Source organism: Dreissena polymorpha, chromosome 16 (assembly GCF_020536995.1).
Source record: "Dreissena polymorpha isolate Duluth1 chromosome 16, UMN_Dpol_1.0, whole genome shotgun sequence".
NCBI classification, from domain to species: domain Eukaryota; kingdom Metazoa; phylum Mollusca; class Bivalvia; order Myida; family Dreissenidae; genus Dreissena; species Dreissena polymorpha.
Window position 1 is genome coordinate 46,421,447 of NC_068370.1, and position 18,145 is coordinate 46,439,591.

Below are 18,145 nucleotides of genomic sequence, written 5' to 3' on the forward strand. Positions count from 1 at the left end.
GTGCCTGATCTTTTAGTAATATATCAGGTTAAAAAGCTAAATGCCGACTTGTCTTCCATATTTTAACGCGTGACCTCATTTAGTTTTTAAAGTATAAAAATAAACAATGGAAATTAACTATTATGTGTGGATCAGAAAGTGTGGTTCTTGTGAAATGCACATCCCCTCAATGGAATCTACATCCTGAACTGGTTCACATATCAGGAAAATTAAAGAACGCAAATTAACAAAAGGGAATAGTTTAAGGGTCATTACTTCAGGAAGCCTGATGGGATTTGGTTTGGCCTGTAATATTGTAATTAACATTAACAGGAAATTTGGCGAGGATCCAATAAAAAATGGACGTTCAGACAGTGCAAAAACTAAAGCTCCCCTGGGAGCATACAAAATCATCCCACAGCACCAACACAGTTGAATTGAAGAGCACGCCTTTGATATATCATAGCAACATTTCAATTGCATGGTCATAACGTTTTGGTTAAAACGAAACCTAACAATGAATCAGTAGCCTATTTACCGTAGCAACCATGCCAATACAGAACAACTTGATTCCAGGCTTTCCCCATAATTTTAAGCACAGTGGAATCCTTTTGCCTAAATTTTGAAATCAGGGCCTGAATATCAAAAAATGGTACCTCTGTCCATGAATATTCAATAGAAGAACATCTCTTAACCCACATTTCAAATAAATTGTGTGTGATTGATTAAGCTCTGAAGTTATTTAGAAATTAATAGAAGACCCATCAAGAACAAGCGATGTGTTTGTGAAACACCAAGTCCCCATATATGTGACCTTTGATCTTGAAGGATGACATTGACCTTTCACCACTGACAATGTGCAGCTCCATTACATACACATGCATACAAAATATCAAGTTGCTATCTTTAATATTGCAAAAGTGTACATTAAATTAGCGATTTTGACCCATACATTTGACCTTTGACCTTGAAGGATGACCTTGACCCTTCACCACTCAAAATGGGCAGCTCTATGAGATACACATGCATGTCAAATATGAAGTTGCTATCTTCAATATTGCAAAAGTAATTTCAAATGTTAAAGTTTGCACAAACAAACCAACACACAAACCAACCAACAGACAGGGCAAAAACAATATGTCCCCCACTATACATGTAGTGGTGTGGGACATAAAAAATCCAAGCAATTGCCAACTATGTGTCTATTTTCCTTCACGCAATCAATTGGAAAGGCCTGGACATGTTTTTGTATTGATTAAACCACCTGTGGGAACTTTAGTGTAAACAGAATAATATTGTCGGAGATTAACATGCAATGACAATATAGCAGATCATATTATGTCGCAAGAAAGCATGCCATAACAATTGCAACAGTGAAAAATAGCATTTCTAATCATTATTTTTTATTGATCTATATATATCAATACATTTTGTACATACATGTAAACAAGCAAATTTGATTCATTGATATCCCCTGCCAAATAAATTGTGTTTATGAATTGGCGCAAATCAATTAATACAATGTATAATCCTTAAACAAAGTAAGGTGTAGGTTAAGTATTGATAATGCATAGCAATTTCTGATTGATATTTTTACACCCATGAAATTTCACAAGGAAAGCGTGTAGCCTGTCTCAGATATAGCCCTGAAAAGTTACATCGTATAAAAACAACAAAGGTCAATATGAATAACCCTTCTTTAAGAAAGTTTAGGGTTATGGTTGTTGTGCATGCACTTCTTCCCAATGATTTCTTCACTCAATGGAGTTTCATGTTGAAATCTTGTATCATATCAGAGGAACATGTGTATATCCCTGAAAAGTTACATCATACACAAACAAAAGGGTGCAATAACTCTTATTTTAAAAAGGTGTTGGATTATGGTAATTAAGCATGGCACTTTTCCTAATTTATATCAATACATCCATAAAGTTTCATGTTGCAATCTTGTATGGCATCGGAGATATAGCACTGAAAACTTTCATCATACAACAAAGGACAATAACTCTTATTTAAGAATCTTAACAAAACATAGGGCACTTATTAAAGAAAGTGAAGGGCTATGGTTCTTATGCATGACACTCCTAATCTTTGATATCTATACACGGATGAAGTTCCATGTTAATATCTTAAATAGTTTCTGAGACATAGCCTTGTAAATTTGTGACAGACAGACAAACCAACAAACAATGCCAATTCCATATCCCTCTGCCTTAGGCGGGGGATAAAATATTAGATCAACTGTATTTGTACAAACATTGGAGGACGCAGGGCCACGACACCCAAAAAAATCCCAACCTACCCCCCTTGCCCCCCTACCCATGACCATTTGTTCATCGGATCACATCATAATACAGCTAATTGTATTTGAAATTCAATAAATTAACTTGATTAAAAAAATGAAAATAGTTTTATTTATTTAAGATCAATATTGTTTATGAAAATACATGTAATGCGAAATATATAAACATGCTTATTTGAAAATCTGGCACAAGGATCTGATATAATAACTGGGTGCACTAAAGAGCCCTTTTTACACAACAACACCGTACTTGTTTCTAATCCTAGCTGGAGCACTGTTATAGTGTTAACATCGTTAGAAAACTCAAATGAAATTTACTTTAAAATGCTCTTAAAATGTTTCACTTTAGAGCTTTATATACAGTATTCCTTCACAAAATTCTTCTTTGTAACTGCTGTTTGAAATTCGCTCCAAACTTCGCAGGAACGTAAATAATAAATTACATAGGTGGTACATTTTTGCAGAATGTTGACACTTTGTAAATGGTGACACTATGTTAATGTCAATGTTCTACTTTATAATATCTGTTCCAAACATAACTCCTCTGCACCTGCAATGGTCTGCTACAGTCCATATTTTCTTGCTGTACCCATTTAATTTTTTAATATATATTTTATCATCAGTTAATGCTTTTGTGGGGTAATTATTTAAACATGCACATATTTCATAATCCTTGATAAATTAGTCATTGTCAAACACTGCACAAAAAAAGTTCAAATATTTGACAATTGTTAAATTGTCTAACGGATACAATTTTGTAGAATGATGTTGAGTTTTGAAACATTCACAATTTTTAGCTCATTTCCTCTTTTGGGTTACTTATTTTGACATGAGGTATGCAGCTTCGCCACACACTCCTAAAGGAGCCTATGCCAAGTACTCTGCGCTTGGATTCCTGACATGCCTTTTCATATTCCCGATGAACGATGACCTTGGTAAGGCCTGCAGGCAACAATATCGGTATCTCTTTCTCTTGGCTCTTTGGTTCTGCAGTCATCGGTTGTCCATGTGACTCGACATAACGTATTAGAAAGTCTACGCAATATTCAATATCGTTATATTGCAGGGCATTATGAGGCTTTCGTCCCCTATTTCCATGGACGCGTGGCACAAACCCATTCTTATTAACATGTGCCTGTATGGATGATAAGGATTTCTTTCCAATGCCATTCAAATAGCAGAATATTGGACGACATACTACTTTGCCATCAAACATAAATCTATATCTTATTCTTTTTCGTATTCCTGTTCTTGTTCTAGTAGGTGTTGACTGTTCCATTGATTCAAGAATGAACATTTCTTTTTCATGTTTGTCCAAATCTTGCATGGACAAAATATGATCTTCGATTTCAGATTTGGTGAATTGTTCCAAACAGTGTCTCTTGCAAGAACATTTAGTCATGTCATCAGATTCAGACTCGGTTTCAGATGACGACTCTTCTTTTACAGATGAAATCTTCCTCTTAGTTGACCTCTTGCCCTTCACAGATAACCTTTTGTCCTTTTCATCTGAAATCTTGCCGTTTTCAGATGACATGTCCTTCTCAGATGAAATCTGGCCATTTTCAGATGACACCATGTCATCAGATGAAATCTTCTCCTTCTCAGATGAAATCTTGTCCTTCCCAGATGAAATCTTGCCGTTTTCAGATGACATGTCCTTCTCAGATGAAATTTTGTCCTTCACAGATGACCTCTTGTCCTTCACAGATGACCTCTTGTCCTTCGCAGATGAAATCTTGCCAATTTCAGATGACATCATGTCCTCAGATGAAATCTTGTCATCCTCAGATGACACCTCTTCTTTCAAAGATGAAATCGTGTCGTTTTCATATGAAATCTCGGTGTTCTCAGATGACACCTCTTGTTTCACAGATGAAATCGTGCCGTTTTCACATGACACCATGTCGTTCTCAGATGAAATCTTGTCGTTCTCAGTTGACATCTCTTCTTTCACAGATGAAATCATGTCGTTTTCAGATGACATCTTGTCGTTTTCAGCGGACATCTTGGATGTTATATTGTTTTCAACAAAACCAGCCACTGCTCTTCTGCCGGCCCAGCGGTTAAAAGTCTAAGAAACCTGTTAATGGATAAAACACACGTGATTAATACGTCAATGTATGTACATGTAGGGTATTCCTGGACTTTAAAACCAAACAAGTGTATGTTCTTTAGATTAAGCTCCCTCAATGCCATGTACATTATTTCCCATCGGTCTGTCCCTTCTTATTGGCTGAGAAGGTTTGATTCTACGCGCATGCTAAGTTTATAAATAGTTTCTGAACGGAAATTTTAAACTTATTAATAATATAACTGAACTATTTAAATAAATTATTAACAGATAATTGACTCATCATACGTTAATTTTATAAAAACTACTTATAAACGGTAAAACCTTAAAAAATATTAAATGCGGTCTGAAAATAATAGCAAAACCAGTCTCTAGTTAACATGCCCAGCTTTCCATTGAAAACCATAAAACATGTGAATGATCATTGTAATAATTGTACATCAACATTAAATTTCCAAAAATTGTAAGATTTCAACTGATGTGCATTTTTGTGGTTATTTCAAGTGGACACTGCAACCCTGATTGGAAGGTATGGATCCATCATAAGATGAGAATAAGTGATCATAAGACATATGATTTTGGTACCTAATTCGGGATTTTCGAAACTACATAAGTTGTCTCCCATTCGGGTGTATTTTTCATTAAACATTGAAATAAACATTGCAGAAAAAGTGTCGATATTGCTTATATTCGTCCTTATCCGCACTTTTCGGTCATATCCGCGGATATGAGTCATATACGCATTTTAGACGGACCGCTTTTTACCCGGGATACTTGTGATACCTAAATGTACCCGAATGGGAGACAACTTTTGTAGTTTTGAAAAGACCGAATTGACCAAACCATACTTTGAATGTCAGTATTTGTTTGATATGATCAAAAGCAGTGAGGTATTTGTTAAATGAATTCGTATTTCTGGCATTTTTCCACCCATTTTGAGAAAGAAGACTGGTCAAATTGGGATTTTTTAAATCGATTATAGTGGCAACTTTTGGATTTTTTTACCGACAAAAAGGACCAACATGGGATTTTTTTTATACACAACAGGTATTTTCAAGGCCATTTTGGATCAAAATCATGTAAATTATGGTTATATATTTTGTTGGTTGTTTAAAGAAAATGTGAGATATAGATTCTATAATCATATTAAGTTATAAGACACTTAAATTCTTTGTATTCAAATATTATTTTATTTTTTTTGGGGGGGGGATTTTTTTATTTCGGTTTGGAATCGGGTCTATTTGCTTTGAAATCTGGTCCGTTTTACGGCCTTTTTACCATAGCAGAAAAAATCCTGTACTTATACAATCTTATAGTAAAAGGTTACTTGAAATAAACTTTGCCCTAACTAGTTTAAATGATATATCACAGAAACAGAGACACAGATACGGATCATTTGCTTGTTATTGCGTTTTGCTTTTGAACAAATAATTGAAACAAAATGTGTTAGTGAAACACTATGTCCCTCTATATTTGACCTTGAAGGATGACCTAACCCCTGACCTTTCACCACTCAAAATGTGAAGATCCATGAGATACACATTCATGCCAAATATCAAGTCGCTATCTTTAATATTGCAAGTGTACATTAAATGAGCGATTTTGACCAATAATTTATATTTGACATTTGACCTTGAAGGATGAACTTGACCTTTCACCACTCAAAATGTGCAGCTCCATGAGATACACATGCATGCCAAATATGAAGTTGCTATCTTCAATATTGCATAAGTTATGAAAAATGTTAAAGTTTGACGCAAACATTCAAAGCAACAAACCAACAGACAGGGCAAAAACAATTTGTACCCCACTATAGTGGTCTGGTGGGGGATATAATAAAACAAGAGATGTGTTTGTTAGAAACACAATGCCCCCAACAGCGCCGCTTTGCTTTACTAATGTTTGTTTTATCATTTGGCAGGTACAGATAATTATCTCCTTTTGAAGCTTATTACTTCCCTTCGATTTTTTTACCTTTGACCTTGACCTTCCACCACTCAAAATGTGCAGCTCCATTAGATGCACATGCATGCCAAATATCAAGTTGCTATTTGAAGCGACATAGAAGTTATGAGCATTTTAGAAAACTTAACGCAATGTGTGAAGGAGAGACAGACAGGCAGATGGACAGACGGACGCTCCGATCACTACATGCCCTTCTTCGTGGGCATAAAAATCAATCATAAATAAAACTATCATGAAAATGGAATTGCAACTGATAGGTGTTGTTTTAGGTGTACTGTTAAGGACGTATGCTGCAATTTTAATGCAAATTTTGCTTCACCTAGAATTTGATATTTTTTGTTATTTAGGTAGAATAATTTATATTTGACATTTGACCTTGAAGGATGAACTTGACCTTTCACCACTCAAAATGTGCAGTTTCATGAGATACACATGCATTCCAAATATCAAGTTGCTATCTTCAATATTGCAAAAGTTATGGGCAACGTTAAAGTTTTCGGACGGACGGACAGACTGACTGACGGTCAGTTCAACTGCTATATGCTACCCTACCGGGGGCATAAAAAGAAATCAGTAGGTCATCGGGGTCGTTTGTTCACAAATGCAATTTTACTGCTTGTATTAATATACAGTTGGAAAACACAGTGAAAACCATGTACATATACGTGGTATAAGTCAAAACACATACTAGTACATGTATTGCTGTATGCCAATGAAAAAAAAAATAGATTTCAATGTAAATGAGAACACACGTTATTTGTAACAAGATCAGTAAAAGTAGTTAAATGCAGCATCCAACTTAATTTGTTTTTATACAAAACTTTTAAAGGGACATATCGACGGGATTAGTTGTAATTATTGACATGACTTGACCAATGTTTTTTATGTATTCCAATGCAAAAGAGGATTTTAATTTAAGTGAAAACACAAATTATGGGTAGCAAGATCAAACAAATATAAATTTATACTGAACCAAACAAAAAACACACAAGATAATTGAAAACATTCGAAGGAGAATACCACTTGTTTTTGCAATTCTTACCGATTTAGTGTTGTATGCAAATGTAGATTCGAATACAATGAAAATACAAATGATAAATGATGTATATCGAGATCATTACATTAGGTTAATTAAGTAATCAATTAAAACCAATACGTATACAATACACTTAAAGGGGCATATCAACGGTATTAATTCTAATTCTTGATATGACTTCACCAATTCACGGCATATCATTTGTATGAATTAATGTATATAAACGCAGTACTATATTATTGGAATTGCTAGGAAAATATATATGAAAAACTATTTTATCTTAACAGTTCGTGTACGATAAAAATCTAATCCAACACAAGTATTGCATTTTTAGGAAAACGTTTACATACTACTAAAAAGTTCGCATGTGAATACAGATACTACAGAAGGCAATTATGGCGTATGTGTAAAGCAATTATTCACTACATACACGAGCTTCGTTATATGTAATGAGTTTTTTAATATTACAATCAGTGTTTTTTTTCATTCAAAATCGGGTCCGGTAACCGGACCCATTCCCAATGGGAAAAAGTATATATTTTTCCCAAATGGGAGCTAAAAATTCCCAATGAAAGGTTTCAAAAAAAATAAAAAAAATTAGCTCTCAATATTTTGTTCATCTACCATCCATATATAAGTTCAACATTATTAAATATAATACTGGACACACTTGTATCCTCAATTTTGAAGCATTTTTTAGCAAAACAACAACAACACTAATTTACCAACTTTAGTCAAAACGACGCGAATTTTCCCAATCCAAAGTAACCCGGCCCCATTCCCAAAACGGTGAGAAAAAACTGATAATAATCTATTACTTGTTGATACGCAACTGTAATGTAATAATACTGAAATCGGTATTTTAGTTTTCAATTTACAATGACTCAGATATTTTAAAGTACAGAATACATTTTAAGAACGTACGCGGTAGTTTTAATTATTTTTTATTACATATAGCATAATGTTTGATAGATACATCTTTTGCTGATATTAAAAAAATCGAGCATGACGGGTGTTCTTATTTGTTTTATTGACCTTCGAATTGACTATTTCAACGTGTGAGTTCATCTCGCAAAAATGCCTTAAAAACAAAACTGAGCACACAAGTGAAAAAACTGTTGAACATAATTTAATTCTCTGCGTCGATTTATAATTATTATTACAATTTCGTTTAATATCATTAAACATCAAATGGATATCAAAAAAGTTAATCGTAAAGGTAAAAAATATATAATTGCTTACCACCAACTTTTAATACCTTCCCGCATAAAGATTTCATTCCAATTTACCCAAATGGCTCAAGCAAATTCGTTAAATTGATATCCCCCGCAACATTTTTTGTGACAGACGGGCGGACGAACTGACGAACGGACGGACAAGGCCAATTCTATATCCCTCCGCCTTTAGAAGGGGATATTTACTAAGTCACCAGACTCTTGTTCACAATTACAATTCAAAATACAACTCGCATTCAAACCATAAATGCTAAGTTACAACGCATCACGACTTAAAATGTGTTTAAGCGTGTCACAAAAAAGGATGTCACTAAATTTAGGTAGAAAGATTTAGGCTGGTATTTCATCTGTCCGTATCCGCATCCGCAAAAAAATAGAACAAGTTGAAATGCACTGCGCTTATTCCATTCATCCGCATATCCGCACGCGCAATAGGCGTCCGCTAAAGCGGGCATTCTAATGCGGTTAAGATACGGACGGCATTCAGCATGATGAGGGGGCTGTCATCTAAAAAATCAACTGAAAAACTAATCGAATTCGTGAAAAATAACCCGGAATTATACAACCAACTCAGGTCTGCATATCGGGACTCTGATTTCACTTCAAATTTTTGGAAAAGCATAGCCAAGGCACTAGAAGATGTTTCAGGTATGTACCATTTGTATTCTTTTACGGACATAATGATGATTTGTACCTTATATCTACTTAAATTCACGCTTGTCCTTCACAATAATTATCTCCTTTATAATTTTCAGTTTTATCCATATAATAAGAGAAAGATAGTGATACGTTCGACGTATGCGAATAAATGGAATATAGCGTCCGTGTTATGATTTTGCGGATACGGATAGATTGAATACTTAAAAGCCTTAGATTGCATTGCAATCCTGTAATAAGACGTTATGAGTGTACATGTATTATAAATGGGTTGCGGGTGCGGTACCAGCGTACGTTCAAATACAACAATGTGTTTTAATCAATTGCTTACCAAAAATAAATACAGTGTTAGTTTTTTTTCGAATCATATTGTTCAGAGAGAAATAAATTAAGCGAAAAATATGCAAGTATTATATACACGTGCGGCAAGATGCACCAACATCCGCACATGGTTCAGAAGTATCAGAGCGTCGTTGATGAACATTTTAAATTCATCAGATATTCTATGTAGTAAATTATCTCAGACAACACTAGATAAAAGTTGATATCGTAAGCCGTTGTTTGAGAAATTAAAGTGTTCCGAAGTATTTTAAGCATAATAACATGAAACGTTCATAACGATTTTTATTATATTTTATATATAACACATATACTTTGATGGCATGTTTAAATATATGGTGATTCAATGACAAATTGCTTATTTTGAAGGAAAGCTATCCGTTTTATGTCGTACTTGCGACAAAACATTTTCAGTTATTAGGAAGTATTGACTGTTTTCTGTAAAGAGATTCTTGGTTGTTGTTACAAACACGCGATAAAAGTTTTTTTGTAGTCGCAGGAATGATGGTCGATTCTTACTGTGTTATTTAGGGGCTACAAATTGTTTATCAATCTTCTAAACTTCATAATCTTTTTCTTGGTATCATTCCATTATTGAATATGCAATGCATCCCGTTTTTATTCGAATATCCGAAAAAGCATACACTTATTGCGCAACCGGTGTTACACTCAAAACCAATTTGCATAAAACTAACCCTCCGCGTACGTCCTTTAATAACAGTTAAGGTTGCCAACATCATGCAGATGTAATTGTAACAAACACTGGTCCACTATTTTTTCAACCAAGTATACAGTTAATAAATTCGCAAAAGCAAACTTTAACCCAATGCCAAAGTAATTTAGTGCAATAGTTGTTGAAAGTACTAGTATATATAACAAGAGTTGTCTCAATCGGAAGTCATATACCCCCGAAAAACGCTTTTTCGAAACCTAAACGCAGATTTTGAATTCTAAACGCGGACCCTTAATTCAATGTCAATTTGTGTGCGTATGGAAAGTCCTTGCCCATATACACATGCATACCAAATATGAAGGTTACATCTGAAGCGACATAGAAGTTATATGCATGCCAAATATGAAGGTTACATCTGAAGCGACATAGAAGTTATGAGCATTTTTCGAAACCTAGACGCAAAAGTGTGACGGAAAGACAGACGGGCAGTGCGATCACTATTTACCCTCTTTCGGGGGCATAAAAACCGGTTTGGCTGCTTAACACTGCGAGGTTAGGAAACTTTCATCAGACGCGTGCGCGCCCAGTAGGTTACAATTCATTACGTGACCAAAACCGTCAATAAACAATAATTGTTACAAGCAACCATTGACAGTGTGAATTTAAAACTAGAGCTTTGTCACAGACGTGAGGTGTACCCCCACATGACGCATTGACAGACTATTTTGCATGCTGTCTTCACAAAACAAGAAATCTAAATGGTGATTTTTAAGAATTATTATGCCGTTATTATTTATGGCCATTTTGACCTTTGAACTCTTGAATTCTTTCGCATGACACGCCGTCCAATAACTGTGAACAAAATTTATGTACAGTCATTTTAAAATATCACAATGAATGACATAGTTATGGCCCGGACAAGCTCATTAATGGCTATTTTTCACTTTTGAACTCCAAGTGTGACCTTGACCTTGAAGATATCGACGTAATTCTTTCGCATGACACATTGTCCAATGACTGTGTTAACCAAGTAATTTTAAAATCTAACAATGAATGGCATAGTTATGGCCCGGACAAAATCATTTATGGCCATTTTTGACCTTTAAACTCATAGTGTGACCTTGGAGATATTGACGTAATTCTTACGCGCAACACACCGTCCAATAATGGTGAACAAATGTGCCAAATGATTTTTAAATCTCACAATGAATGACATAGTTATGGCCCGAACAAGCTCATGTATGACCATTTTTGACCTTTGAACTCAAAGTGTGACCTTGACCGTAGAGATATCAACGCAATTCTTTCGCGCGACACACCGGCCAATGATGGTGAACAAATGTGCCAAATGATTTTAAAATCTCACAATGAACAACATAGTTATGGCCCGGACAAATTTATGGCCGTTTTTTATATTTGAACTTAAAGTGTGACCTTGGAGATATGGACGTAATTCTTTCGCGTGACACACCGTCCAATGATGGTGAGCAAATGTGCTAAATGATTTTAATATCTCACCATGTTATTGCCCTTATTAGCTAATTTATGGCCATTTTTGATCTTTGAACTCAAAGTGTGACCTTGACCTTGGAGATATTGTTGTCTTCACAAAAAACAGCGGACACCATGCTCAATGTTTAAAACGCATTAAGTGACCCCGTGACCTGGTTTTTTACCCTGCATGGCCCATGTTTGAACTTGACCTACACATCATCTAGATACAACGTCTGACCAAGTGTGGTGAAGATCTGATGAAAACTACTTGATTTACACAGCAGACACCATGCTGAATATGTAAAACGTTCTAAGTGACCCAGTGACCTAGTTTTTGACCCGGCATGACCCATATTCGAACTTGACCTAGACACCATCTAGATACAACTTCTGACCAAATTTGGTGAAGATCTGATAAAAACTACTTGAATAAGAGAGCGGACACCATGCTGAATGTTTAAAATGCACTAAGTGACCCCGTGACCTAGTTTTTTACCTGCCATGACCCACGTTCGAACTTGGCATAGACATCATCTAGATACACTTTCTGACCAAGTTTGGTGAAGCTCTGATGAAAACTTCTTGAATTAAAGAGCGGACAATATGCTGAATGTTTAAAACGCACTAAGTGACCCAGTGACCTGATTATTGACCCGGCAAGGCCCATGTTCGAACTTGGCCTAGACATGATGGAGATACAACTTCTGACCAAGTTTGGTAAAGATCGGATGAAAACTACTTGAATTAGAGAGCGTTCACAGACCAACCGACAGAAAAACTCACTCCTAGTCCTACATACCCCCCTAAACTTTTAGTGGGGGTATAACGAGGTATCTTGTGTCTCTGAGAATGCCTCAAAAACAAAAAGAAAGTTTCAAGGCTAGTTAGAATTTACCAAATTACAAATGAATACTCAAATTTCACTTTATGGAGTCTCTTAACCTATATTTTCCTATTAATTGTGTGTGCTTAATTAAGCTCTGAAGTAATGTAGAAATTAATAAAAGGCCCATCAAGAAAACATTAAGCAATTGCCAACTATGGGTCTATGCCCCTGTTCCTTCACAAAATCCAATTGGAAAGGCCTGGATTTTACAGGTTTTTGTATTTTAAACTACCTGTGGGGGGTAAAAGTGTAAACTGAATAACATTGTTGGAGATAAACATGTAATGACAATGTAGCAGATCATTTATGTCTCAAGAAAGCATGCCACAACCAATGCAACAGTGGAAAATCACATTTGTAATCATTATTTTTATTGATCTATATACATAATTACATTTTGTACATACATGTAAACAAGCAATTTTGATTCATTGATATCCCCTGCCAAATTAATTTTATGAATTGGCGCAAATCAATTAATACAAGGTGTAATCCTTAAACAAAGTCCATGTAAAGTGTAGGGTAAGTGTTGATATTGCATTGCAATTTTCCTGATTGATATCTTTACACCCATGAAGTTTCACATGAAAATATTGTACTTAGCCTGTCTCAGATATAGACCTCAAAAGTTACATCATATAAAAACAAAGGTCAATAACCCTTATTTAAGAAAGTTTAGGGTTTCGGTTATTGTGCATGCACTTCTTCCCAATGATTTCTTTACATCAATTGATTTCATGTTGAAATCTTGTATCATATCAGAGGTAAAGCCCTGAAAAGTTACATCATACAAAAACAACAAGGGGCAATAACTTTTATTTTAAAGTGTTGGGTTATGGTTTATGGTTATTAAGCATGGCACTTTTCCTCATTTATATTGATACATCCATAAAAATTCATGTTGCAATCGTGTATGGTATTGGAGATATAGTACTGAAAACTTACATCATACCACAAAAGGCAATAACTCATGTTTAAGAATCTTAAAAAACATAGTGCACTTATTCAAGAAAGTGAAGGGTTATGGTTCTTAAGCATGACACTCCTCTTAGATATCTACATGTATACACCCATGAAGTTTCATGTTGATATCTTAAATAGTTTGAGATATAGACTCGAGAATTTGTGACAGACAGACAAACAATGCCAATTCCATACACCTCTGCCAATGGCGGGAGATTAAATATTAGATCAACTGTACAAACATAGTGCTCCAGCTATGCCTAAATTGGAAGATGCAGGGCCATGACACCCCCAAAAAATCCCAACCAACCCCCCTTGCACCCCACCCATGCCCTTTTTTATCTGATCCCATAATAATACTGCTGATTTTATTTGAAATTAAATAAATTAACTTGATTCAAAGAATGAAAATAGTTTAATTAATAACAGATTACTATTGTTTATAAAAACACATGTAAGACAAACTATATAAACATGCTATTTGAAAATTTGATGGCACAGGGATCTGATATAATCACTGGGTGCACTAAAGAGCCCTCTTTACACAACAGCACCGTACTTGTTTCTAGTCCTAGCTGGAGCACTGTTATAGTGTTAACATCGTAAGAAAACTCAAATGAAATTTACTTTAAAATTCATTTTAAATGTTTCAATTTAGAGCATTATATACAGTATTCCTTCACAAAATTACTTATTTGTAACTGCTGTTTGAAGTTTGCTCCAAAATTCGCAGTGGAAAAAAGGAATGTAAATAAGAAAATATATACAATGTATACAATGTATTTTTGCAGAATGGTGACTCTTTGTCAAATGTTTCACTTTATAATGCATGTATGTGTTCCAAACACAGCTCTTCTGCACCTGCAATGGTCAGCTTCAATCAAACTTTTCTTGCTGGACCCATATTTTTTATATATATTTCATCATCAGTTAATGCTTTTGTGGCATAATTATTTAAACATGCACGTATTTCATAATCCTTGACAATTGTTAAATTGTCTAATGAATACAATTTTGTAGAATGTTGAGTTTTGAAACATTCACAATTTTTAGCTCTTTTCCTCTTTTGGGTGACTTATTTTGACATGTGGTATGCAGCTTCGCCACACACTCCTAAAGGAGCCTATGCCAAGTACTCTGCGCTTGGATTCCTGACATGCCTTTTCATATTCCCGATGAACGATGACCTTGGTAAGGCCTGCAGGCAACAATATCGGTATCTCTTTCTCTTGGCCCTTTGGTTCTGCAGTCATCGGTTGTCCATGTGACTCGACATAACGGATTAGAAAGTCTACGCAATATTCAATATCGTTATATTGCAGGGCATGAGGGGGCTTTCTTCCAATATTTCCATGGACACGTGGCACAAACCCATTCTTATTAACATGTGCCTGTATGGAATATAAGGATTTCTTCCCAATGCCATTCAAATAGCAGAATATTGGACGACATACTACATTGCCATCAAACATAAATCTATATCTTATTCTCTTTCGTATTCCTGTTCTTGTTTTAGCAGGTGTTGACTGTTCAATTGATTCAAGGATGAACATTTCTTTTTCATGTTTGTCCAAATCTTGCATGGACAAAATATGATCTTCGATGTCAGATTTGGTGAATTGTTCCAAACAGTGTCTCTTGCAAGAACATTTAGTCATGTCATCAGATTCAGACTCGGTTTCAGATGACGACTCTTCTTTTACAGATGAAATCTTCCTCTTAGTTGACCTCTTGCCCTTCACAGATAACCTTTTGCCCTTTTCATCTGAAATCTTGCCGTTTTCAGATGCCATGTCCTTCCCAGATGAAATCTTGCCATTTCCAGATGACCTCTTGTCCTTCGCAGATGACCTCTTGCCCTTCACAGATGACCTCTTGCCCTTCACAGATGACCTCTTGTTCTTCGCAGATGAAATCTTGCCATTTTCAGATGACATCATGTCCTCAGATGAAATCTTATCATTCTCAGATGACACCTCTTCTTTCACATATGAAATCGTGTCGTTTTCAGATGCAATCTTGTCGTTCTCAGATGACACCTCTTCTTTCACAGATGAAATCTTGTCGTTTTCAGATGCAATCTTGTCGTTCTCAGTTGACACCTTTTCTTTCGCAGATGTAATCGTGTCGCTTTCAAATGACATTGTGTCATTTTCAGATGAAATCTTGTAGTTCTTAGATGACAACTCTTCTTTCACAGAAGAAATCATGTAATTTTCAGAAACCATCTTTTCGCTTCCAAACGACATCTTGATGTTTTATTGTTGTTAACAAAACCAGCCACTGCTCTCCAGACGGGCCCAGTTGTTAAAGTCTACACAATCTGTTAAAGGATAAAAACACACGTGATTAAGATGTTCATACATGTATGTAGTGTACTCCTGGACTTTAAAACCTAACAATTATATGTTAATCAGCAATACTTTCAGGCTTGAATCCTGTAGATTATGATCCCTCAATGCCATGTACATTTTTACAATCGGTCTGGCCCTTTTGATTGGTTGAAAAGGTTTGATACTACTGTACAGTATGTGCATGCAAAATTTATAGTTTCTGGAAGGAAATTAAAAAATTATTAATCAATACGTATACCTGTATTATTTAAATAAATAATTAACAAATAATTGACTCATCATACATTAATTTTGTTAAATCTACTTATAAACGGGAAAACCTTTAAAAAATGTATAATGTGGTGTAAAAATATTAGCAAAACCAATCTCTAGTTAACATGCCCAACTTTCCATTGAAAACCAGAAAACATGTGAATGATCGTTGTAATAAATGTACATCAACAGCAAAAATTTAAAATTTCACAAATTGCAATACATGTATATATTAACTGAAGTGCATGTTTTTACTTTAATTTGAAGTGGACTTATTTTACTGCAACCCTGATTGGAAAGGTTGAGCCCATAATTAGATGAGAATAAGGTACAAAATGTATCATAAGTACCTAATTGACCAAATCATACTTTGAATGTCAGAACTTGTTTGATATGATATGATCAAAAGCAGTCAAGTATTTGTTAAATGAATTCATTTTTATACATGTACAATCTACTAGTAAAATGGAACTTAAAAACAAATAAGGATCAGTTGATTGATATTTACGTTTTCCTTTTGACAGATTAAATCGAAACAAGAACACCGCATACCGGTAGTGGGTGCCAACGCTCGGCTGTGGGTGCATTTTTGAATAAGTGAAAGCTTGTCAAAAGAAAAGGAAACAAGAGGGCCTGAAAGGCGCAAAGTTGTTCACCTGAGATTATAAGATGTTCTTTGCAGCCCAAGATATAAATGGAACAAAATTAATGTTCTAACCAAGTATCACGAAGAATGAACAACAAATGGCCCCTTGGCAGCCATGTTTTTTTAACAGACCTGAACCATTTTTTAACTCTTCCAAGCTATGTCCAAATTTCATGAAGACTGGGAAAAAAATGTGTCTTCTAGACTGTTCACATGTTGTCACTATTTACATATAAAGAAAACTGCCCCACTCCCTGGCGGCCATGTTTTTTCACTGATCACGACCATTCTCAAACTCGTCCGAGACATCCACATAACTAATGTTTTGACAAAATTTCATGATGATTAGGCAAAACATGTGACTACTAGAGTGTTCACAAGCTTTTTTACTTAATAAATATAAGGAAAAAAAACCTGGCGGCCATGTTTTATTACCAATCCAAACCATTATCGAACTCAACTGTCCTATCCAGATGTGGTAGTGCGGTCTCCTTTGCTACGCAAATAAACCGGTCACAGGACGGTTTCAAGTTATGTAATGTTGTAAGCACTTATGTAATGCGGAAATATTTATTTGACTAACTCTTATTTCCGGTCAGGATGAATATACTGACTGGTTGTAATTCAATTAACTAAAGGCGTTCAGTAAGGGACGCCTAAACACACTCAAAGAATTTATTTATAAGTGAAAACCAAGGCAGCTTTAACAAAAACAACTAATTTTTATTCCAAGAACTCGGAAAATGAAGAACAATATCAGAAAATGAAGAACAGGTACAAGCCAAGTCTAAATAAAGAGCTGCGCCATGAGCGCATGATACGCCCGTCGTTCGCCAATGAAGTAGTAAGGTAATAAATAACCCTTTGAATCATTTTTTTACTTCAGTTTATTTGTATTTGAATACATGGTTTATTTTATAAGTACATGAGCATGGAGCGCCGTCTCCTTGACATTCAACAAAGTCCCATAACTCTGGAACAACAATTCAGAATTCCGTCAAAAACGAAAGGGGATCAGGGTTTATCAATATTAAGATTGTGTTGAAATTTGAAAAAAATCCATCGAAGGATATTTGAGCTACGGTAGGACATTCAATGAAATCACGAAATTTTGACGAACAAAGTCCCATAACTCTGGAACGACAATTCAGAATTCCGTCAAAAACGAAAGGGGATCAGGGTTTATCAATATTAAGATTGTGTTGAAATTTGAAAAAAATCCATCGAAGGATATTTGAGCTACAGTAGGACATTCAATGAAATCACGAAATTTTGACGAACAAAGTCCCA

At 35.1% G+C, this 18,145-nt stretch overlaps 1 protein-coding gene across 5 annotated transcripts in view; it reads right to left on the bottom strand.

Annotated features, from left to right (window-relative positions):
• Positions 1–1,365: 1,365 nt before the first annotated feature.
• LOC127861965 (flagellar attachment zone protein 1-like) overlaps positions 1,366–18,145 on the bottom strand; it is a 34,686-nt gene continuing 17,906 nt past the window's right edge. For 2 of the 5 annotated variants that reach the window (XM_052400756.1, XM_052400757.1), the window contains exons 2-3: positions 15,476–15,926; positions 1,366–3,996 (exon numbers count right to left, since the gene is read on the bottom strand). In XM_052400756.1, the coding sequence (XP_052256716.1) occupies positions 3,075–3,996; positions 15,476–15,852 (1,299 nt within the window). In that variant the 5' untranslated portion in view covers positions 15,853–15,926 and the 3' untranslated portion in view covers positions 1,366–3,074. Of the gene's footprint in view, positions 4,365–15,122; positions 15,927–18,145 lie in introns of all 5 variants that reach the window. The other 3 variants (XM_052400759.1, XM_052400760.1, XM_052400758.1) reach the window with 3 other exon arrangements.